General features: G+C 46.9%; 1 protein-coding gene across 5 annotated transcripts in view; it reads left to right on the top strand.

Annotated features, from left to right (window-relative positions):
- The window catches only part of ACAP3 (ArfGAP with coiled-coil, ankyrin repeat and PH domains 3), a 146,727-nt gene that overhangs the window by 39,649 nt on the left and 83,215 nt on the right, over nt 1–23,863 (top strand). For all 5 annotated transcript variants that reach the window (XM_081923549.1, XM_081923548.1, XM_081923551.1 and 2 more), the window contains exons 2-3: nt 19,869–19,926; nt 21,406–21,525. In XM_081923549.1, coding sequence (XP_081779675.1) covers nt 19,869–19,926; nt 21,406–21,525 — 178 coding nt within the window. The remainder of the gene's footprint in view (nt 1–19,868; nt 19,927–21,405; nt 21,526–23,863) is intronic.

The raw sequence follows: 23,863 nt of genomic DNA, 5'->3' as shown, positions 1-23,863 counted from the left end.
GCCTTGTGACCAATATTTTCTGGCTAGAAGAGGCATAGGCAAACTCAGCCCTCCAGATGTTTTGGGACTACAACACCCATCATCCCTAGCTAACAGGACCAGTGGTCAGGGATGATGGGAATTGTAGTCTCAAAACATCTGGAGGGAGGGCCGAGTTTGCCTATGCCTGGGCTAGAAGTCCTCTGGGAGTTTGTCTTAAAGAGGCAGCCACATCGACAGACATTAACCATCTGGAGGCTGCAGGGCAAGAAAGAATACAGTTGTTGTCATCTGTGGTGGCTACATGGTTCCCCACTCATCTAGCTCTGGGCTTTTTCTAAGACTGGGGACGGGAAAATAGTGCAGATCCCTAAGGCTAGATCCCTGAGACTAGTATGGGCACTGGTTAGAGCAAGCGTCCAAAGTCAGCTAAAACCCAGTGCTTGTTTACTGAGAAGACTGTCCTAGGTAAAGGTAAAGGTACCCCTGACCGTTAGGTCCAGTCGCGGATGACTCTGAGGTTGTGGTGCTCATCTCGCTTTATTGGCCGAGGGAGCCGGCATACAGCTTGCGGTCATGTGGCCAGCATGACTCTGGTGAAACCAGAGCAGCGTACAGAAAAGCCATTTACCTTCCCGCTGGAGTGGTACCTATTTATCTACTTGCACTTTGATGCTAGGTGGGCAGGAGCAGGGACCGAGCAACAGGAGCTCACCTCATTGCGGGGATTCGAAGCGCCAACCTTCTGATCGGCAAGGCCTAGGCTCAGTGGTTTAGACCACAGTGCCTAGTATGTTCGATAGAGAAGAAATTTGTTCAGTTTACGTGTTAATGCAAAGCTCCTGAACTTGCAGTTGCTGATCTAATGGAGGCAGCAAAACAAAGCTCTCATTCGAAATGTGCCCTTCTATTAATTTTGCAGCACAGTTCTCAAAGCAAAGAACATTTGGCGATGTTTGTGTGCACATTAAAGAAAAGTGCACCTGTAAATGCATGTATGTATTGGTGAAAATAAGGTTAAAAATGCATACTTTTAGGAGAGAAGGGCATGGGACAATGGATCTATGATACGAAATTGTTGAAATATTTACATTAGGAGAAATGCATATGAAGATGAGTATGAATCTTTTGGTGGACTTTATACAATTGAAATGTATATGAGGATATAAGGAGCAAATTGAATTTAAGATTGGAAAAATCTTTAAAACAGTGGAAAATATGCTGGGCAGATTCATCCATCTCTTGCGCTCAAGGGGGTTTACTCCTACATAAGCCCATACACTAGTGAGCAAATCCGATTGATCTCAGAGATGCCTGCTTCCAAGAAAAGATATATAGGAACGGGATGCAGATTAGCTTATCAGTTCCTTGAAATTCTGAGTTTTGATTACAGAAATCTGGAAATCAACTGCAGGACAGCTGAAAGAGAAAGTTGCTTCGCCGTGTAGGAAATAATGACTTTAAAAAAACTGATAGCCAACTTCTGAAGCCGGGTTTCATTAAAAATAAAAAAGTAATTCATTTTGGTGCCGTTTCCCCTGCAATTTGTCATACCACCTTGAAGATTCCCGGCAAATACACAATCTCTCTCTCTCTTTCTTCCCGGTTGCTTGCAAGCCTGACGCAGCTGGCCAGGTGCCATGTTTGTCAGGCCACACAAAAAACCGGGAGCCCTCTTAACGCTCACAGAGCAGATGCTGTGGCAGTAGCTGGATCCAGTGATCATGGAGACGGTTGCCATGGAGGCTGTTGCCATGGCGCCGTTTTCCTACATTGGCAGCTATGGGAGAGGGGAAAAGATGCAAAGTAGCGTCTCAAAGGCGGGGGAGGACAACATGAGACGTGTGGGAGGCTTCTCGAAGGCAGATACTTGGGAGAAAGTTTAAATATGCACATCTGAAATACTCTCTTTTGGTTGTTTTAGGCCATGTGCCTCACATTCCGAATGTGTAATTTTAAAATAAATAAATCTCTGATAGAGCACAAGGGTCACATTTCCGAATCAGACCAAATGTCCAGAATTCGCTGCTGAAGCAGGTTAGAACTCAAGGTATCAGTCTAGGGAATGAAGGAGTTGTCACTTCCAGTTTCTTATGACCTGAGCATGTAACAGCTTTGCTCAGAGACCTGCATTGGTTGCTGATTTGATGCCAGGCTAATTTCAGCATGTTAATATAAGTATGCAAAGCCCTTCAGAACTTGGGGCCAGTTTACCTGTGAGATCACCTTACCCCATACATGCCCCTTTGACCACTTCAGTTTGCAGTACTGGCACTCTTACATGTGTCGTTTAATTCCTGTCCAACAATTGTAAGAAATAGCTCTTTTAGTGCGGTAGCGCCTACACTTTGGAACTCCCTGCCTATTGACACAAGGCAAGTGCCTTCGCTGAACTCGTTTTGCTGCCTGCTAAAAGCGTTTTTGTTTAGGCAAGCCTCTCCAGATATGTGGAATGCTGGCATGTGCTTCAGTCTGATTTTTAGCTCATCGTTGACTGCAATTATTATTATTGAATTATTTAAATACAGTGGTACCTCGGGTTAAGAACTTAATTCGTTCTGGAGGTCCGTTCTTAACCTGAAAATGAGGTACCACTTTAGCTAATGGGGCCTCCTGCTGCCACCGCCACGCAATTTCTGTTCTCATCCTGAAGCAAAGTTCTTAACCCGAGGTACTATTTCTGGGTTAGTGGAGTCTGTAACCTGAAGCGTCTGTAACCCGATGTACCACTGTAGTTGTTCTTAACTGTGTGTATTGATTGTTTAATTGTTTTGTTCTTTTTGTAAACTGCTTTGAGGTGTTCTTGTTTTTTTTAACGACAAAGCACTATAAACATTTTAATGAAATATATAATGTATATTTTTATTCATGCTATTTGTGCAAAGGTGTGCATTTCGATGGGCAGTTTATAGTTGTGAGAGTTTTAGTCTGAAGTATCTGGAGGGCCCCAGGTTTGCAAAGATGGCTCCAGTGTTTTGGTTGTAGATTTTATTCCCCACCCGCTGCCCCTGTCCTGATCACGATGGAAATAGCCTGAGGGCTGGAAAAGCATGAAGGCAAACAGCTCATGGTTGGGAAGCAGGAAGGGCACCCAGCCAGGAGATGACAGCATCATCCAGCCCTGTCTGGGGATTAGGAGAAACTTGCATCTCTGAGGGTGCCTGCAGCCTGAGTCAACACCTCGGCTTTGTGACTGGCTGCTTCAGCGCAGGCACATCTAAGGCATCCTGAGACTTAATTGCTTCCTTCTAAATAGCCACCAACATTGTTTTCTGGATACGTCTGGTGTACGCCAGGACGTCAAAGGAGCAGGAAGAATCTGCGGCTTTCGAAATGAGGATGCATCACAAGAGCCCCAGCGGTACAGGTGCTCGAAGCAAGATTTATTCTGGGCCTGACTGTGTTTCGAAACAAATCCCTCTGGGCATTTTCTGCAGCGTATTCTCATCAATCCTCGTCAGCTGCTATGGGGACTCCTGCTGGGCTTTCAGAAAGAGGAGGCCTTGTTTTGGTCCCAGTGGTAGAGCACAGGAAAAAAAGTCCTGGGTAGGGGGTGGAGAGAGACTGTAGCTCGGTGGTAGAGCATCTGATTTTCATGCAGGAGGTCCTAGGTTCAATCCCAGGCATCTCCAGATACGACTAGGAGAGACGCCTGCCTGAACTGATGTAGCGTTGCTGCCTGTCAGTGTAGGCAGTACTAAGCCAGATGGGCCAACAGCCTGACAGTTCAATATTACAATTATTTTATTATTAATTAAATTTGTATAACCATCCTTCATCCATAGCTCTCAAGGCGGTTCACAACATAAAATTAAAATACAGTGGTACCTCAGGTTACAGACGCTTCAGGTTACAGACTCCACTAACCCAGAAATAGCACCTTGGGTTAAGAACTTTGCTTCAGGACAAGAACAGAAATCGTGCAGCGGGAGGCCTCATTAGCTAAAGTGGTACCTCAGGTTAAGAACAGTTTCAGGTTAAGAGCAGACCTTCAAAATGAATTAAGTTCTTAACCCGAGGTACCACTGTATAAAATAAACACAAATTACATAATAAAAAACAAAGACAACCCAATAATCCCCTCTCCCACAACACATTTAAAAGGGCATCAGTTGTCAATCAACCCAAGGCCTGGTTGAAGAGGAACATTTTCACTTGGTGCCTAAAGGTGAATAATGAAGGTGCTAGGCAAATCTCCCCAGGGAGAAGATTCCACAAGCAGGGAACCACGACAGAAAAGGCTCATTTTTTGTGTTGACGCCCTCTGGACCTCTTGTGGAGGAAATACATGAAGAAGGGGCTCAGAGGATGATCTCAAGGTCTAGGTAGGTTTATATGGAGAGAGGCGGTCCTTGAGGTATTGTGGTCCTGAGCCGTTTAAGGCTTTATAGGTCTAAACCAGCACTTTGAACTGGGCCTGGAAGTTAATTGGCAGCCAGTGCAGTCGGGCCCGGATTGGCGTAATATGCTGAAACCGCCTTGCCCCGGTAAGCAACCTGGCTACCAAATTCTGCACCAGCTGAAGTTTCCAAACTGTCTTCGGAGGCAAGCCTACGTATAACGTTACAATATTTTTATTTATTAAAAAGGAACCAGCTAGCAGGTGATTGGGGTAAGACCTTTAATCAAGACCTGTTGCCAGTTAGAGCAGCTGATTTTGGAAAAGGTGGTCTGACTCTGTAAAAAGCAACTTCAGATAGGTACATAGCTGAGCTGAAATACCCCACTGCCTTATTTGTAGGTAGTGATAATGGGGGCGGGGAGGAGGATGCTGTGGTTATTTCACCACAGCAGTGACAGTGGCTGCTCTTTCTCCCCCAGAATGCCCTGGGAATCATGTTGTATCACCACATAACATCATTCCCAGAGAGTTCTTCACAGCTTTAGTTCAGATTTAGAGATCATTGGGAAAGGGACTGAATACAACGCTGACCGTTTCATAAAGCCATAATTCAAATCTGTGCTGCCACCCATTTGGAATAACTATGTGCAGTTCTGGTTGGGATGTTTTAAAGCTGGAAAGGGTTCGGAAAAGGGCATCCAAAACGGTTGCCGCGTTTGGGGCTTTTTAGTCGCGAGTAAAGAGGGCACGTGATAGGAATGTATACAATTAAGCGTGGTGTGAGCACAGTTTTTCTCCTCCCGTAAGACTTGAACTCAGAGCCATCCAATGAAGCAGAATGGCAGAAGATTCCAGGACAGACAAAAGGAAATACTTCTTCACACAACACACCGTTAAAATGAGGGAATTCAATACCTGGTACATGGTGATGGCCGCCAGCTTTTGTTGTTGTTTAGTCATTTAGTCGTGTCCGACTCTTCGTGACCCCGTGGACCAGAGCACGTCAGGCACTCCTGTCTTTCACTACCTCCTGCAGTTTGGTCAAACTCATGCTGGTAGCTTCGAGAATACTGTCCCACCATCTCGTCCTCTGTCGTCCCCTTCTCCTGGTGCCCTCCATCTTTCCCAACATCAGGGTCTTTTCCATGGAGTCTTCTCTTCTCATGAGGTGGCCAAAGTATTGGAGCCTCAGCTTCAGGATCTGTACTTCCAGTGAGCACTCAGGGCTGATTTCCTTAAGAATGGATAGGTTTGATCTTCTTGCAGTCCATGGGACTCTCAAGAGTCTCCTCCAGCACCATAATTCAAAAACATCAATTCTTTGGCGATCAGCTTTCTTGATGGTCCAGCTCTCACTTCCATACATCACTATTGGGAAAACCATAGCTTTAACTATTCGGACCTTTGTTGGCAAGGTGATGTCTCTGCTTTCTAAGATGCTGTCTAGGTTTGTCATTGCTTTCCTCCCAAGAAGCAGGTGTCTTTTAATTTCGTGGCTGCTGTCACCATCCACAGTGATCATGGAGCCCAAGAAAGTAAAATCTCTCGCTGCCTCCATTTCTTCCCCTTCTATTTGACAGGAGGTGATGGGCCCAGTGGCCGTAATCTTAGTTTTTTTTATTCTGAGTGTCAAACCATATTTTGCACTCTCCTCTTTCACCCTCATTAAAAGAGGAGAGCGCAAAATATGGTTTGACACTCAAGATAAAAAAAAACTAAGCTTAGATAGCTTTAAAGGTGGATAAGGCCAATTCACAGAGGATAAGGCCAGTCAATGGCTTCTAGCCACAATGGCTATGTTATGCCTCCCACCAGCGGAGGCAAGATGCTCCTGAGTGCCAGCTGCTGGGAATGGTCGGTGTGTTGAACCCAGACCCTGCTTGTGGGCTTTCTATTGTGGCACCCGGTTGGCCGCCGTGAGGACGGGATGCCAGACTAGATGGGCCACTGGCCTGGCTCTTCTTAATGTGTACAGATTGCAAAACCCAGCTTTCTGTAGCTCAAGGCAATGGCTGGGTTTAGAATTTATCTTTGTGTGTGTGTTTAAAGGGCAGATTAAACACGCTGTGTCACCTTCCTTTCTCTCTTTCGGTGATGCTTGTTGGTTGGGAAGGGCGGAGAGGAAGCCAAGATTAACCCCGCGATTCCTAGCCGCTCCCTGTCAAGGGCAATCACATCCGACACTGCTCTAACTCATTACCGGCTGGCTGGCGGAGTGCCATAATAGCGGGGATCATAAGCAATTTGCCCGGAGTTGATGTGTCTGTTGCATGTGATCCCATTGCAGGGAAGGGAGGTGGAAGAGTGCATCTTGATGAACTGGGGAGACAGTCGCGGTTGCCCTGTCCCCCATCCACAACCAACATCTAATGATTGAGCAGGAGCTGAGAAGGAGCAGTCAAGGAGGGAGCTGGAACAGGACGCAGGAGCAAGGAGGGCCCACCAGGGGCAGAAAGGCTTATCTCTTCAACACCAACCTCTTCTCTTCCTGGCAGCCTGCTGGGTAGAGAGCATCTGCTTTGCATGGGGAAGGTGCCATGTTCAATCCCTGGTAGGGCTGGGAAAATGCAGATCCACACTATCCAGTGTGCATGATTTCACCAAAGGAATTCTGGGAACTGTAGTTCCCCCTCACAGCTATAGTGCCCAGGACCCTGAATTAACTACATTCCCCAGGATTCTTTAGGGGAGGTCATGTGCACTAGGTGTGCTTTAAATGTATGGTGTGGACCTGCCCTTAAATAGTCTCTGCCTAAAGACCTGGAGAGCCACTGCCTGCCGCCATAGACAACCCTGAGCTAAATGGACTCTGAAGAAGGCAGCTTCCTATGTTCCTATGTCTTAAGGGAAGGGCCATAGCTCAGTGGTTGAGCATCTGCTTTGCACGCAGAGGGGTGCAGGTTTGATCCCCGCATCTCCAGGTCGGGCTGGGAGAAACCCAGGCCTGAAAGCTGAGAGAACTGTTGCCTGTCACTTCAGGCAGCGCTGAGCTAGATGGAACAATGGTTTGACTGGGTACCAGTCTCGTTCCTATGGATCACAGAATTGTAGAGTTGGGAGGGACCCCGAGGGTCATCTAGTCCAACCCCCTGCAATTCAGGAATCTTTTGCCCAACGTAGGGCTTGAACCCACAACCCTGGATTAAGAGTCTCATGCTCTACCGATTGAGCTAACCACATTGTTCTAAGCTGTGCATTTGAATCCCTTCCACAAAACACTGGCAGTCTTGGGAACACGCTCAGTTCAGCAAGCCTGAAGCCTGTTCGTGCAGGGAAACCTTTCCTTCATAAACAGAACTTGTTGCTTATACAGTGGTACCTCGGGTTAAGAACTTAATTCGTTCTGGAGGTCCGTTCTTAACCTGGAACTGTTCTCAACCTGAGGTACCACTTTAGCTAATGGGGCCTCCTGCTGCCGCCACGCCGCCGCCGTGCAGTTTCTGTCCTCATCCTGAAGCAAAGTTCTTAACCCGAGGTACTATTTCTGGGTTAGCGCAGTCTGTAACCTGAAGCGTCTGTAACCTGAGGTACCACTGTATGCTTTACAGCAGTGGAGACTGGGACGCATTGGGACAGTTAGGGCAGAAGTTAGGGAGGCCAATAGTTTAACTACCGTATTTTTCGCTCTATAAGATGCACCAGACCACAAGACGCACCTAGTTTTTGGAGGAGGAAAACAAGAGAAAAAATATTCTGAATCTCAGAAGCCAGAGCAGCAAGAGAACGCAGCAATCCCTCTTCCTGTTCTGGCTGCTGGGATAGCTGCGCAGCCTGCATTTGCTCCATAAGACGCACACACATTTCACCTTCCTTTTAGGAGGGAAAAAATGAGTCTTATAGAGCAAAAAATACGGTATGTGCTGTGTGGAGAAGTAATTTCTTTTGCCTATCAACATTGCCTTCAACATTCAGCTTCAAGTTCTAGAGTTATGAGAGAGGGAGAAAAGCGTTCTCTGATTTCTCCATGTCATGGATAATGTGACAGATGTCTCCCATGTGATAAAAATTCCCCGATTCTGCAGCGTGTCTTTGTAGGGGAGTCGCTTCATCCCCTCAATCGTTTTGGCTGCAGCATTGAGACTAAGGAGCAGGAAGCTGGCAGGCAGTGCCAACGCCTGGTCTGGATGCACGTACAGAGGGTGGCTGAAGACAGATTGCACTTGGTGGGGGCAAAGCCCCACTTGCCCTGGCAGACCAGCCACCACTGATTTATCTAATTTTGCCATCTAAAAAAAAGTTAGAAAAGGAAACGAGGGATCACGAAGGAGACTACCTGGAATGAAAAAAATTCTGCTGGAAAAGCCAGGCAACACAGAGGCAATACAAACTTTTAAAACATTGCAAACACAGATTCCAATGTTAGTTACGCAAGAAAGGGAGCAGAAATTAAAATATATGAGACAGAAACACTTTGCAAATAAACCAGGCAAACTGTTAACATGGAAAATGAAAAGAAAGAAAGGAAAACTAAAATTATAAACAAAATAAATATGGGTGGCAGAACAACATATAATGAAAAAGCGAAGAGACTGGAATTTTGTAGGCATTGTTCTAAATCGTATCAAGGCAAGAAGGAGGATGCTGGAGAAATGGAAAGCTATCCAAAAGAGATACATTTAACAAAAGAACAAGTGGAAACGCTAAATGTTCCAGTATTGATAATGGAAGCAGAACAGATGATGAAAACAAGCGAAGATTGATAAAGTTCTGGGACTGGGTGGCTTAACTGCTCTGTATTATAAAGTGTTCAGAGGCTGGTTGATACAACCTCTGCATGTGATTTTGAACAACATAATAAATCGGGAATTCTGCACATGCTCAAAAGCACTTGCCACTGTGTGCCAGATTTTTTTTTTTTTTTGCAAACAAAGATAGAACAAATGCCTCAAACTCCCTCTACTTTTGCTCCCATGCGGTGCTTTTACCCCCACCAGCAACCCTGTTTGTCTGCCTCTCTCTAGTTCCTTCCCTGACACCACACTTCCTCTTTGCAAAACCATGTCAATGTCGGGAGAGCTTCTGAACTTGGCTCACACGATCCAAACTAGCGAAATGCCAAATGGGGAGAAAAAGCAACACTCTTCTTTCCGGAGACAGTGTAATAAAGTGGGCAGGACTTTGCAGATGCTTTCTCAGCCGGTCCACGGCAGGAGAGCGTGGCAGCTCTGAGCTGACAGTGGCACCTCCCACGCAATCGGTGCCTGTAATTTATTTTTGTGGCATTTTTTTTTTAACAGAACATGCAAATCTCTCTCGTGTGCTCCTTTTTAAAAGAAGGGTGTTTGTTTGTGTGTGTTGTTTTGTTCAAACGTCTTTCTCTGTTTGTGGGCACCTCCAGATTTTTCAAAAACCAGCCGGGATGAAACGGTGTGGAAACATTGTCTCTGGATGAGCTGGGAGAGAGATGCCCTCGACGTCTCACATGATTTCCAGTCTTGGGAGGACAAAAATAGCAAAAAGAAGGCATCTGCCCAAGAGAAACACTTGCATTATTCTATTTCATGTGCAGGGCCCTGCCAGTGAGATGGGCGAGAAAGAAGGCAGCTCGCATTTCTACAGGGCATCTGCTCTTTGCCTCTTATTTTTGGAAGCAATTTCAAAAGGGACGGCTCCGCTGTGGTCAGGGCTTGCGGCTCCCTGTTGCCGGTGGGCAACAGGCGAAGCCGTAGAGCATGAGTCACTTTTTTTTGTTGTTCTTCTGAAAGAAGGGAGAGAAAAAAACCACAGCCATGCAGTATCTGCCCTTCAGTTCTACAAAGGTTTCCTTCTGAGAAAGAGGCTCTCATCTTTCTGCCTCATTCATCGGGTCCTTGAGAATGTCTATAGAATTTCGGTGGGGCCACATCTCCACCACACATTTAAATCACTGTTATGGCACTTTATCCTTTGAAGAATGCTGGGAGATGTAGTTTGCTAAAGGATGCTCAGAGCAGTTAGGAGACACACACACCTGTTTCCTTTGCAGAGCTGTACTTCCCAGAGCTCCCTGGATAAAGGGGTGGAGTTTTAAACCACTGTGGCCCTTCCTTTAAGACATAGGAAGTTGCCTTATACAGAGTCAGACCATTAGCTCAAGATAAGCTTGCATTGGTGGGCAGTGCCTCTCAGGGGTTTGGGGGCAGGGACTCTTTAAGGGCAGACCCACACCGTGCATTCGAAGCACATCCAATGTACATTTAAAGCATGTGACCTCCCCCCAAGAATCCTGGGAACTGTAGTTTATTAGTGGTGCTGGGAACTATAGCTCTGTGGGGGGAACTACCGTTCACCAGGAATCTCTGGTTGCGGGGGTGAGCTATGTACTTTAAATGTTGCAAACTCAGGACTGGGGTGGGGGAATGAGATGGCATATCCCGAAGGTGCGCATGGCTGACTGGCATGCACCCAGAATGGAAGCACTCCTGTTAGGAGGCAAGGTTACACTGCCATATTTCGTTGCAGTTCCCACTTGAGAGCAGCAGTGGGTGCCCTTGGAGGGATTGTGGGCCTTGGCATTTGCCCGGTGGTGCCTACTCCCAGCACCCACACTTAGGAACTTGTTGGCTGCAATAGTTAAGGAGGGAACCTCCCAGTTCTGAGGCAGTCTACCTCGGAGGTGTTGAGATGCTGCAGACATAGTCCAGATGAAGGCCATCACCTTTATGCTTTGATAGTGAGCTTCCCAGATCTGTCTGTCTGGGCATGGAATGTCAGGAACTAGATGGGTTTTGGTGTGAATCCAGCCAACCACTCAGCACAGGGAATATGAAAAGAAGTAGAAGATAAGTGCTATGGTGTAGGAGATGCTAAAATAAATGCCCAGCAGATGGAATCATTCGTTTCTCACTGGATGTTAGTGAATTCTTCCACTTGCGTTATGGGAACGAAACAGAGGAGACCGGCTACATTCACTTAGACCGCAAGGCTCGTCCTTTTTCTGCCTTTGGCTTTTCCAAATCGGCTATTGTTGAACGAAACCAGATCTCTCCTGTCTTCCGTATGTAATCCAGAGCGTTGATTAATAACTCGGAGCGTTTCCTCCACTTTTGATGTTTGGCGCTTTATGTGTCAGGAAGTCAATTTGTTTTGGTGCGGAGGGTCGTTTTCTCGGGCGCGTGTGGGGCTCAGAAATGCTGTTGCGTACTCAGGCGGACAGGGAGCAAGCGCCCCCACCGGTTGGGCTCTGGATCTAGGCTTTGCACTGTCGGAGGGAGGTAGAATGCCTCATGTTGAAACTACAGGCCCTTCCGCTCAAGGATGTTAGCAGAGTCACTTAAATAATGCAGACGGAGTCCAGAGAAAAAAGAAATCCTGTTAACACTTTTGTTGAGGAAATGGGGGGGGGGTAGTGTGTGATTCAAGGAGAAATAAACAGAGAAGTTTTGTCTTTCTTACTTCAGGACCAGTGCATGGCAGGAAGATGTTCTACTAAAACATGCAGAAGAAAACTTCCTCAGAACTACACAGCCAATCAGAGCATGGGCTACCTCAGTAAAGATCATTCCCCTCTGTCTGGTTGCTAGGTAACACCACCACCATATCCCCCCCTTTGGCTAGTTGACTTTAATACTAACAGAACTAACTTCTAAGTGACATACAGGATGATCTCTGCTGTTGCCCTTCCAACAAAGGAAACCAGATGAAGAATGAAATAGACAGTAGGCCAAAGGCAATTCTGGCTGGAAAGAATGCCCAGCCAGATTCTGCTAGGCCAAGGGAAAACAATATGGTGCCTTTCAGCTGTAGCTTTGAACCGCAGCTCCTATTGTTCCTGGGCATTGGCCATGCTGGCTTGGGCTGATGGGAGTTGTAATCCAAAACATCTAGAGGGCACTATGTTGCTAGCCTAGGCTTTTGTGAAGCCCATCTAGGACCTCATGGCTAGGAAACATGGTTTTCAGACATCCAGGACTGGTACAGTGGACATATTAGAACTCCTGGGAACCAATCACAGAGTCTTTACAGGATTAGACCTAACAGAAGATTGATTTCAAGAATGTGGGGACCCTGGTAGGGCTAAGGAGCAAAGAATATGACACAGCACAGAAGGAAAACCTGGAACACTATGGGAATTGCAGGCCAATCAACAAGAGTGTTTAAGCAGGGATGGGGAACCTGTGCCCGCCAGACGTTGTTGAACTCCAATCTCCATCAGCCCCAGCCAGCATGGCCGGTGGCCAGGGATGATGGGAGTTGTAGTCCATCAAAGTCTGGAGGGCACCGTAGGTTACCAGTCTCTGGTTTAAATGCAAGGCGGTCAACACAGTGCTCTTCAGATGTGGTCGGACAACTTCCATCATCTGTAGCTATTGTCTGTGTTGCTTGGGTCCGAAGCGAGTTGGCTCTCAGCAACATCTGGAAGACATGATGTTGTTTGCCCAGGATTTAAAGGATCGTTTTCAACCATTTAATCCAAATCACTTATTGCCAGCGTGATAAACATGTGAGCAATTGCTTCCACCGCAAACACACACAGAGATAAATGAGTTTTTGAAGGAGGAGCACGGGACATCAGCCAAAAAATTCCAAAGCCGTCAAGATGGGATTTTTTTTTTTCATTTGTACCAAAAACTGAACATTGCAAAAATAAAAATAAAAAAATTAATACGTCACCGAGCAGCAGATGAGTTCAAACAAAGGGCGCTTTTGTTGCCAGCCAGCCTTGAACATAGGAAACTGCTTTGCACTGAGTCAGAAAATTTGTCCATCTGGGTCAGTATTGTTTGCACTTACTGGTAGCAGCTTTCCAGGGTTTCAGAGGTTTCCAGGTTTTCACCCTACCTGGAAATGCTAGAGATTGAACCTTCTGCTTGCAAAGCAGATGCTCTAACCACTGAGCTGTGACCCTTCCCTGAAAACATGGGAACACAGGAAGTTGATTTATACAGGGCCATTGGTCTATCTAGCTCAGTATTTTCTACACGGACTGGCAGCAGCTATCCAGGGTTCAGACAGGGGACATTCCCAACCTTATCTAGAGATGCCGAGAATTCAACTTCGGACCTTCTGCATGCAAAGCAGGTGCTCTGCCGCTGAGCTAAAAATAATAAAAAAGAGCTCATAAAGTGCTCAACAAATAGATCGCCTGGAGAGGCCCAGAGGGCACTTTTATCTTCGTTCCAAGGAAACCAAACTCCGGGTATGCGGAAGAACCCCTGAAACTTCTAACCACTCAAAGAATGGGGTGTGTATGGCAGTATCTTCACAATTGTGATTGTGCTTCGGATTGAACTCTCTCAGGGGTTACGTAACCAGAAAACCTTTGAAGACAAGGTTGCAAGAGAAAAGGTGCTCAAAGCACGCAAGGGAGAGATCGGATGTCGTATTTACACTCACGTGGCTCCGCCTTACAGTAGGTGCTGGCGTGCTGGCGATGAAGCACATACTATTCAGGTGCTGATTCACCTCCACGAGCGTGTCCAGGATGTCTTCTCCTGTCCCGAGGCAGATTGTTTTGTCTGCTGGAGCAGAGATCCGGGAGAGAGGAGAGGTCACGGCTCTGAAAGACCCAACTCTTCCTGCTTTCTCCAGCTTCTTGGATGGTGGGGAAACAGGGGTATCTTTTGGGGCTTGGCCCATCTTGATTACAAACAAGAACCAACGGTGGAAGCATCTTAGCCATATCTGATGGGGAATGCGTTCTTCTGTACAAGGTACAACAATAGCTCCTTTGCTTGTTTCACAAGGACGCCTATTCATTTGAAATGACTTAAATTAAATGTGTGTTTTGTGTGTGTGCTGATGGAATCACTCCCTGTAATACTGAACTCTGATGCTGAGTGCCAATGGTTATGCAGGCAAAACTGAATCCCCTAGAAACAAAGGCTGGCGTATTTAGGGGAATCCCAAGGTTTACAGAAGTACAGAAAACAATTTGGGGAAATAAAAACCTAAGGGAGCAACTCCTGCCTTCCCTAAGCAGCCCAGTAAGGACCGAACATGCTTGGTAACTACAAAATGTTGTGTGTGTGTAATGGAAAACCAGGGGGGTTGGAATGGAATGTAGAATCCTGGAAGAGGCACCCTGAACAGGAGATTCAGCAGTGCAACATTTTGTTGCAGATTCCACTTCTCTCCGACTTTTCTGATTAGCTGCTCAGGGTTCAAGCTTGACTGTTACAACTTGCTGAAGGGCAGGTTGAACAAGTTGTGTTCTGGAGTATTAGTTACATGTTGGGAGAGTGCTGTAGCTTTGAGGTCCTGATTGCAAACTTCCCCTTAGGAATTTGGTTGACCGCCGTGAGAACAGGATGCTAGGCTAGAAGGGCCGCTGGCCTGATCCTGCAGGGCTCTTCACACATTCTTAGAAGCTGGCAGATGTCTCTGATGATTTTAGCGCGTTATCCCTGCTGACGTTCTGGCTGTGCGACTCTGAAACTTGGCCCGTTTCCCAAGGGGTGCTGTGGGTGGGTGTTTGCTAGTATGGAGCGGATAAAGGAAGTGGGGTATGTGTTTTTTGAGCTCCCTTCTAGCTTGAGCAGGGGGCAAAAGGGCTTTGAATACCTGTGTTCCTGGAAACCGCAGGAAGGGAGAGTGCTGTTGCTCTGAGGACCTGTATTTGGGCTTCAGCGGTACCTTGGGTTACATACGCTTCAGGTTACAGACGCTTCAGGTTACAAACTCCGCTAACCCAGAAATAGTACCTTGGGTTAAGAACTTTGCTTCAGGATGAGAACAGAAATCGTGCTCCGGCGGCGCGGCAGCAGCAGGAGGCCCCGTCAGCTAAAGTGCTTCAGGTTAAGAACAGTTTCAGGTTAAGAACAGACCTCTGGAACGAATTAAGTACTTAACCCGAGGTACCACTGTATAGGCATTTGGTTTGCCAATATGAGATCAGGAAGGTGGACTAGAGGGGCTTTTGATTCAGTAAGCTCTTCTTATATGTCTCTGAACTTGCTCCCATCATCCCCAGCCAACATGGCCGATAGTCGGGAACAATAGGAGTTGGAAACACAACAACAACAACAACAACAACAGGAGAGCCACAATATATTATTGCTGCTGCTGCTGCTGCTTACCTATCCATGTTCTATGCCTGGTATACAAGCACCTCTGGGCTGGAATTCTAGCTCAGTTGGTTAGAGAGTGGTGCTGGTAATAACAAGGTCACAGGTTCAATCCCCATATGGGACAGCTGCATATTCTTGTATTGTAGGGGGTCGGACTAAACGATCCTCAGGATCCCTTCCAACTCTACAATTCTATAATTTTATGATTCTATGAAACAGCTACTGTTCCAGAAGGTAGGCCCGATGAGAGCGATGAACCCAGGTTAAAGTTGCCTGGAAAAAACCCCCACAAATCTTTGAGGAAAGTCTTGCTGTGTGGAACTGGGATGCTGGAACCGAGCAGGGGGTGGGGCATGTTTGGTGCCGGGATACTTCAAAACCTCGGCCTAGACATTTTGCAGGCCCCTTTTGCTCTTGCCAGCACAGACCACAAGGCTAAGAACTTTCCCCACAGAGAGCTGGGCAAGTGCTCGGTTGCCCGTACTTCCTTCCAGGTGCCAGTTTAAGGGAACGCTTGGCCAGCTCCGCCACAGGAATGAGCTCTTGGAAAAACATTCCTTTGGGGTTTGTCTGTTTGGCTCACCCGCATTTCCAGGGATGAGTGAATTTTGGGCCACAGGTTTTGGCCTGGGAATGCTGCCCTCTTGAATGCTTACTGGATGTTCGTATTTTTTTCCTGTGTTGTGTGTTGTGTGTGTATATGGTTGTGCTCTTTCTCTCTCTGTGTGTGTATTTGTGTGTGTAAATGGCATATAACCTGTGGACCTTTGCTCAGAAATATTACAGGATGTCAATTCCCGGCTCCAAATAAATAATAATAATAATACATACCTTCAGAATGCAGAAAAAACAGCTGTCCAAAGTCCTCTGAGCCCAGATACGTGGCCAAAAGCAGGTGTACAGTTAGTTGAAATTAAACACTGGACTTATGGGGGCGCCTTTCCACCCCAGTCTTTCAAGGGAAGCATGTGTTTTGCTTGGCTCCTTTCAAAACGCAGCGAGACAACCATTGTGGGTGCTTCTGACCAAGCCTGCCGTGCCTCAGCTAGGATGTTTCCCCCCTCAGCATGTCTTTGGATACCTATTGCTGAGATTCACACGTGAGGAGAGTAGCTCAGCTCCTGCTTGCCATCTTCTGAGAGGCGTCTGGTTGGCGTCTTTGAGAACAGGAGGCTAGGCCAGATGGGTCGCTGGCATCATCCAGAGGAGGTTTTCTTAGGCTGCCTCTTGAAAATGTCCTTTGCCAGTGAGTCTACTGATGAGAAAGCATCTCTCTGAGCTTCCTGTCCCTTAAAATGGGTTGCACAGCACATAGTTAAGCTCTGGAACTCACTGCCACAAGAGGTAGCGACAGCCATCAACCTGGATGACTTTAAAGGATTTGACAAATTTATGGAGGATAAGCTTCTCAGTGGCTACTAGCCACAATGCTGTTCTTTTACCTCAGGAGGTGCTGCAAACCACAGGAGGGGAGACTTGCTGTGGCATCCAGGTGTAATCTGTGGGCTTCCCATTAGAGCTTCTTGTTGGCCACTGTGGGAAGAGGATGTTGGACCAGATAGGCCACAGTCTTGTGGGGCTCTTGTGTTGTTATGGGGTCGAGTGGGGCAGGGGAAGCACTCGAGCAAGACAGCCTCAGGAAACCCCTTAAGCCACCAGGAAGTGGTCTGAGGCAGTAAATCTGTTGCTGGTGCGTACCACTTCCAACAGCAGGTGAGGGCTGCCATGATAACTCAATTCTTCCATACAACACAACACAACACAACAACACAACACAATGGAAGCATCCATTCTCCACACATAGAAAGCTAGCCATTCAGGGAGAATGCTGTACTAGAGCTATTCGCCTGGCATGCTCTTTTTCTGCATGGAGGGATTCTCTCTCTCTGTGCAGGAACATAAAATCACGGAAGCCCATTGTGCTTTGCAATCTGAACTGGTACAATCCTGACACAGGCTTACCCCCCGTCAGCAAAGACTCCCTCGCTCACCCACTCCCACCCACCCCCAAACTCCTTTCATGCTGTAGTTACCAAAGCCTGGAACGTTGCCCATAAAAGAACTGCTATCCAATTCTCCCGAAGGAACACTCTGGAGGCTTTTGGCTTCCCGTATTTCCAGAGCTGCGAGGAGATTTGACCTGGAAATTCCTTTCTTCACATTACTGACTGGAACGCCAATGTTTCCCACTGCTTAATTTTAAGCCTCTTCGACCCCCAGTTAAGAATATCAACATTTCGTCAGTTGTACGGGGCCAATGGCCCACCTTGTCCAACATTCCTTCCCTCACTTGGTGCCTCTGAATTTGTTTTGGACTACAACTCCCATTCGCCCCAGCCAGCATGGCCAGTGGCCAGCAAGGATAGGAGTCAGAGTCCAACAACATCTGAACCGTTTTGGGGAGGGTTGTCCCCACACTGTCAAGTGTGTGGATTGCTGTTCTGCTGCAACTTTAGCATGTTGTGTAGTAGGTGTGGGGAATCTCAGGATGTTACTGAACTAGAATTCCCATCATCCCTGGCCATTGGCCATGCTCGCTGGGGCTGATGGGAGTTGTAATAATAAATAATAATAATAATAAATTTTATTTATATCCCGCCCTCCCCAGCCAAAGCCGGGCTCAGGGCGGCTAACAAAAATAAAACAGTACAAAAGTACAGTACAAACAACACTCTAAAATCATTCATTATAAAATTGATTCAAATTAAGCCACTGGTAACCATTGTGCCAGAGCTCCACGAAGATTGCCGAGGGAGGGAGTCAGGCTGTGCCCTGGCCAAAGGCCTGGTGGAACAGCTCTGTCTTGCAGGCCCTGCGGAAAGATGTCAAGTCCCGCAGGGCCCTAGTCTCTAGTGACAGAGCGTTCCACCAGATCGGAGCCACAGCCGAAAAAGCCCTGGCTCTAGTTGAGTTGTAGTGCAGGAGGGCTGATTATTCGCCACAGCTGGTGTGCCGCAGCAATGTGTCGGTTCTCTGGTCGGTTGCGAAGCCCTGTGGGCTGGATGATGTGGGGATCGATCTTCATTGGGGTTGATGCTTGGAACAGCTTGATCATTTAGTATCCTTCTCCAGCTGGATGAGTAAGTTTCTGCCACAGGTGTCCATTTTGATTTATTTTAAAGCTCATCCTCTGTTGTTGTTTTTAATGTTTTGTAACTGGTGTTTTGTTCTTAGCTGTTTTTAATTACATATTGAGCACATACATTTGGGACATGTATGGAAGGCAATTAATTAAATAGTACTCACAAAATAATAAAATCACCGCCATCTTCATCCTGATAATTTTGGCTCTCAGAACCTTATCAGGAAGCTTTGCCTTCTCATTACACCTGAACCTGGGATCATTGAGGTTTGCTTCTTCTCCCTGTCATGAGCTCCATGCGCCATTGAGGAGTTGGCAGCCCTAAATGCTGGCAGAGGAGGATGTATTTTGGAATCTTGACTTTTAGGCCTTGCATTTGCTGCTGAGCCTGCATTACTTTTTTATTAATGTTTAATTGTCATAAAATGGTTCTAAAACGTTTAAATGGTCTGTTGACTGCAAATAGAGAAATGGCAGTGGCGATACTATTAGCCAAATATAGATCTCAGCCTTGCTTGCTAGTTAAGGATTGTTGCCTTTTGGGAGAGGAGTTTTCACGCTCCCCAACAAGCCACAACAACTAGCTGCCCATAAGCTATTAGGAAGAACTTCCTGGTGGTGTGAACTGTTCATGTCAGGAAAAGACTGGTTGTGTTAGAGAGGTAAGCAGAGGCTGGATGTCCACCAGTATCCATGGCTTTCCTGAACTGGTAGAGGGAGTTGATTTTTGATGTCCTTTCCAACGCTATGATTCTGTAAGGTATTCAGAAGTTAGAGAAATGGGTCATCATTTGGCCCTGTCTCCATGTGCCCCTGCTTTCAGCCTTCCTGGCTATGGGCCAGATAGTCATATACTTGTCAACTGTTCTGATTTGACCGGGACATCCTGGAATTACAGAAGCCATCCTGGCTTCTGATTGAATCTTGAGATGTCTCTTTTTGGTTCCCGTGCCTCTCTTTTCCCACCCACCCTGCCTGCCTCCCCCTGATGCTTGCCCACCCAAAGTGGAAACACAACAAGTGCCACTTCCAGCTCTTCCTCCTCCCCTATAGAGATACAGAAGAATGTAGACCGAAGCGCTGCTAGCACTTCCGGCCTCAAAGAAAAAAATTGGATATCCACTCTCTCAATGCAAAAGTGTGCCTTGGAGAACGGGGGGTGGTTCATCATCGAGTGGCTAAGATCTGGAGTGGCGCCATTTTGCACCATTGATATTTGGAGTTTCCAGATTGTTTACCGGAAGTTTAGGTTGCATTGTGACTCTACACCTTTCCCTATATTTATGTCTGTCCCCCTTCACGCCTCTCAGCCACCAATCAGCACGCTGCTGTCTGTCCAGCACGCTGCTGAAACTTTGGGGGGGTGCAGCCCCGAAAGACGCACGTCCTGATTTTCCTCTGCGGTATGTTGGAGGGTATGCAGTGAATCTCACACAGCCTCAAGCAAGAGCTTATGTCTCTGTCTCCCTTCTTGCAGGGCGACCATAGATGAGGTGGAAACGGATGTTGTGGAAATAGAAGCCAAGCTTGACAAGGTAAGTTGGTGGAGCTCACACAAACACGCACAGAGGCAGGCAAGTCCAGTGGCAAGGTGGTTAACAAATATGTGACCCTTGAGATGCTTCTGGACTCCAACTCCCATCCTGCCTGACCATTGGCCCATGCAGGGAGTTGGGAGTCCATGAGGGGCCTGTGAAGAGGGATTGACTGTTAAACCACTGGGAATTGTAGCTTTGGGAAGGGAATAAGGATCTCCTGTTCCTGCCAACCTAGCAGTTCGAAAGCACGTTAAAGTGCAAGTAGACAAATAGGTACCGTTCCAGCGGGAAGGCAAATGGCGTTTCCGTGCGCTGCTCTGGTTCGCCAGAAGCGGCTTAGTCATGCTGGCCACATGACCCGGAAGTTGTACGCCGGCTCCCTCGGCCAATAAAGCAAGATGAGCGCTGCAACCCCAGAGTCGGTCACGACTGGACCTAATTGTCAGGGGTCCCTTTACCTTTACCTTAACAAATCTCAGCACCCTTAACAAACTACAGATCCTCCCAGGATTCTTTGTGTGGAAGCCGTGACTGTTTAAAGTGGCATCATAGCGCTTTATGTGACTGTGGCCTGTATCTCAGTTGTTTTAAAGCTGTTACTTTTTTTTCTTTTTTCCCCCTACTGCTGCATCCCTGGATGGCCTAATTTTTGCTTTTTTAGGACTATTGTACTAGATTTCCCTACACTTTGTTACGTTTCTAACAATATTTCAGGGGTTTCCCTGGCTGCATGCGCCCCCTTCCCAAAGACACTGGTTTGCATCTAACTCTAGCCCTGGACCCACTGACGTTAATGAGCTTGACTCACTTGGGTCCTTTAATTTCAGTGGGCCTCCTCTGAGTAGGGCTCGGCTGGGTAGAATTCCTTCCAAAGCATCTGCTCACAGCAAACGGCATGCAGCTCGGTCTGCTGTGTGTGGGGACCAAACAGCGTTGCAGAAACTGCCACGTTGCAGAATACGCCTCCCTTTCGCTTCCAGAGGCTTCCTCCAAGCCACGCTGGTGTGTCCATCTGGGAGCCAGATGTGGCCGGCAGCTGCATCTTTTTGGGTTTTTCTTTTTTCGTTCCCTGGAATCGGATGCAGCAGCTCGGAGACGTTTGCCAGCACCCATTTCTCGGCCCTGCCAGATGACAGAAACAGAGGGAACATGAGTGGAGCAGCCAAAGGTTATTCTGTGTGCTGGCTCTGACTTGCACCTACTTCTCAGCCTTGGGCAACTCTCCTTGCCCTCTGTTTACTTATTTGGAACATTTTCACTCCGTCATTCTGCCCAAAAGGCTCGCAGAGCAGCTTGTGAGTAGCCAGTTTAAAACAAGACGGTTTCTGCTCACAGGTATGCAGTCTAAAAATGCACGACACACATGGGGGGAAAGAGACAGGGAAGGAAGAGGGCGGAATAGCAAACTCAGGCGCCAGTTATTGTTGTGCCCATTTCTGACCGATGCCCCTTGTCCCACACTTCTTTCCTTCTCAGCTGGTAAAGCTATGCAGTAATATGATAGATGCCGGGAAGGCCTACCTCATCACCAACAAGCATTTCGTCGGAGGGGTCCGGGACCTTTCACAGCAATGCAAGAAGGACGAAATGATTTCGGTAAGCAGATAGCATGCAGCACTGCCCCACCAAACCCCAGATCTATGAGGAGCTAAAGGGTGATGTGCACAGGGTGCCTGCCTTCTCAGCACTGAGCCATTAGAGCCGGCCCTACCCTTAGGGAGAGGGAGGCAGCCACCTTGGGAGGCTGATTTTAGGCATCGTGAAAGAGTGTGATTTATTATTGCTCTGTTCTTACTGACAGGGAGAGGAAGTGGCTTAGACTGGACACCTTAAACCGTGTGTGTGTGTGTGTTTAACATTTGCTGCACTGCCTCAGGCAGCAAAATACCATGGGTGGGCCTGGGCGGGCAAACTCTACTAACCTACCAAAGTGGGCAGGATTGCCCCTGGGAGGCCAAAGAGATTACCTAGGGTTGTGCTCAGAGGCAAGGGGGTGATAGGAAGGCGTAAACAAAAACAAAAACAAAAACAACAACCAAACAACAACCCCCCAAATCTATCAGACTTTGGAAAAGCTGGTATCACTGGATCAAGTTCAACCATTTTGTTGAATTCATTGAACTAAATAGTTTCACTAGATTTTGAATAAATGTGAAATGAATTGTTACTGTTTTGGATTTTATGGTGTTACCATCTTCCTTAGTGGGTTGTGCAAACTGCTGTTCTTAATAATATTTTTTTATAGGGTAGGGGGCACTGGGGATGAGGTTTAGGAACCAAGCGGGCAATGGTTTAGGAACCACTGTGCTAATGTGATGAATAGGATGCAGAGCATCTGGTGGTAGACTGAACGAGATTCAGTCTCTGGCATTTCCAGGTAGGACAGGGAGAAATCCCTGTCTGAAACGCCAGAGTCATTGCCTGCCAGTGTTCTTCAACTTTGGTTCCTCATACATTGTTGGGCTACAACCTCCACCATCCACAGCAAGCCACAGTCCACCCACATTTGGTACTGCTTTGAATGTTGCCTGCCTGCAACCCTGGAGAGCCACTGCTGATCAGTGTGGTCATTACTGAGTTAGATGTGTCCATGTTCTGATTCTGGCTAAGGCAGCTTCCTATCTATTCATAAAATCTAATGCAGGGAAGCAGATTCAGCCGTTGAATTAGTGTTCCTGGAGGAGGGGTTGAGAATTAGATACATGTGACATTTGCACAACAATGCGGCAGTGACAACCATTTCTGAGCAAGGTCAATCTTGAGTATTGAGAGCTGAGAATTTCAGCGTTTCCAGAGGAACACTGTGGGTTTGTGTTTCTTTCGTTTTTCATTTTTGCAAATTAAAGCACCAAATCAGACACGTGCAAAATGATCCTTCCTGCAATTGCAGGCACAAACCCACCATTTTCTGTATTTTTGCAAAAAGGGTAAATGCATAAAGCTGTTTGGATCTGGTAACTCAAGCTTAAGCAACACACACACTCTCTCACACACACACCAGGCTAAAAATATCTGAGGAGTCGGATGCCTCAAGGAATCGCATCTCTTTCTGAAAAGCCAGAAAGCATAGCTGATGCATCTGAAGTAGGTCAGCGAACATCCGCTATTTGGGAAGAGAGAGGATAAGTCGTTGCAGAGGGAACTGAACAAGAGTCGAGGCGGTACCTTTGGGATGGGGATCAAAAGGACTGGGAGAAGCCTCTTGAGTTCATAACACGAATTGGGGTGGGGGGGTGCAGAATTTCAATTCATAGTGCATTTAAAGGTGGACTTACCTGATTTGCGCAGGCCAAAACAATACGAGAGCTGAAAGACAGCCATCCTTCAAAATCCGCACTTTTCCAATTTTTGCAATTCAGTGTTCTGGCCAAGTCATGCATACAAAAAATGCATGTAGCTGGGGTAAAGTGTGCATAGAAATGCATATGAGCAAAAATCACATTGCATATACATTGTATTAGGGAAAATGTAAATATTAGAAGAAACATGCTTTGCAAATGTGTGTAGATTAGGCAAAATAGCCCCAGGCAAGCATTGTGTACAAAAACGCATATAATTGGAGTAAATTGTACATACATACATATATATATATATTTGTGTGTGTGTGTGTGTGTGTGTGAGAGAGAGAGAGAGAGAGAGAGAGAGAGAGAGAGAGAGAGAGAGATGCAAACATTGAGCATTACTGGGCAAAATGGTTTTGCAAAATTGTGTTTTATAGTCAAAATTGCACACAAATGTGTGTATATTTGGAGAAATATGCACTGCAGTGCTGATGTGTATATCCCACACTGATGTGGCAGTGTTGGGAACTGAACTTGACTGGAAGAATGAGAAAGTGAAATGCAGAGACTTGGGCATCACTGGTTCTGAGCTGCACCTCTGAGAACATCAGGATGGTTTTGCCTGTTCGTTTTTCTCAGGCAAGCACCATGTT

The sequence above is a fragment of the Podarcis melisellensis genome (assembly GCF_964234715.1).
Source record: "Podarcis melisellensis genome assembly, chromosome: 8".
NCBI classification, from domain to species: domain Eukaryota; kingdom Metazoa; phylum Chordata; class Lepidosauria; order Squamata; family Lacertidae; genus Podarcis; species Podarcis melisellensis.
This window is presented reverse-complemented; position numbering and strand designations above follow the sequence as displayed.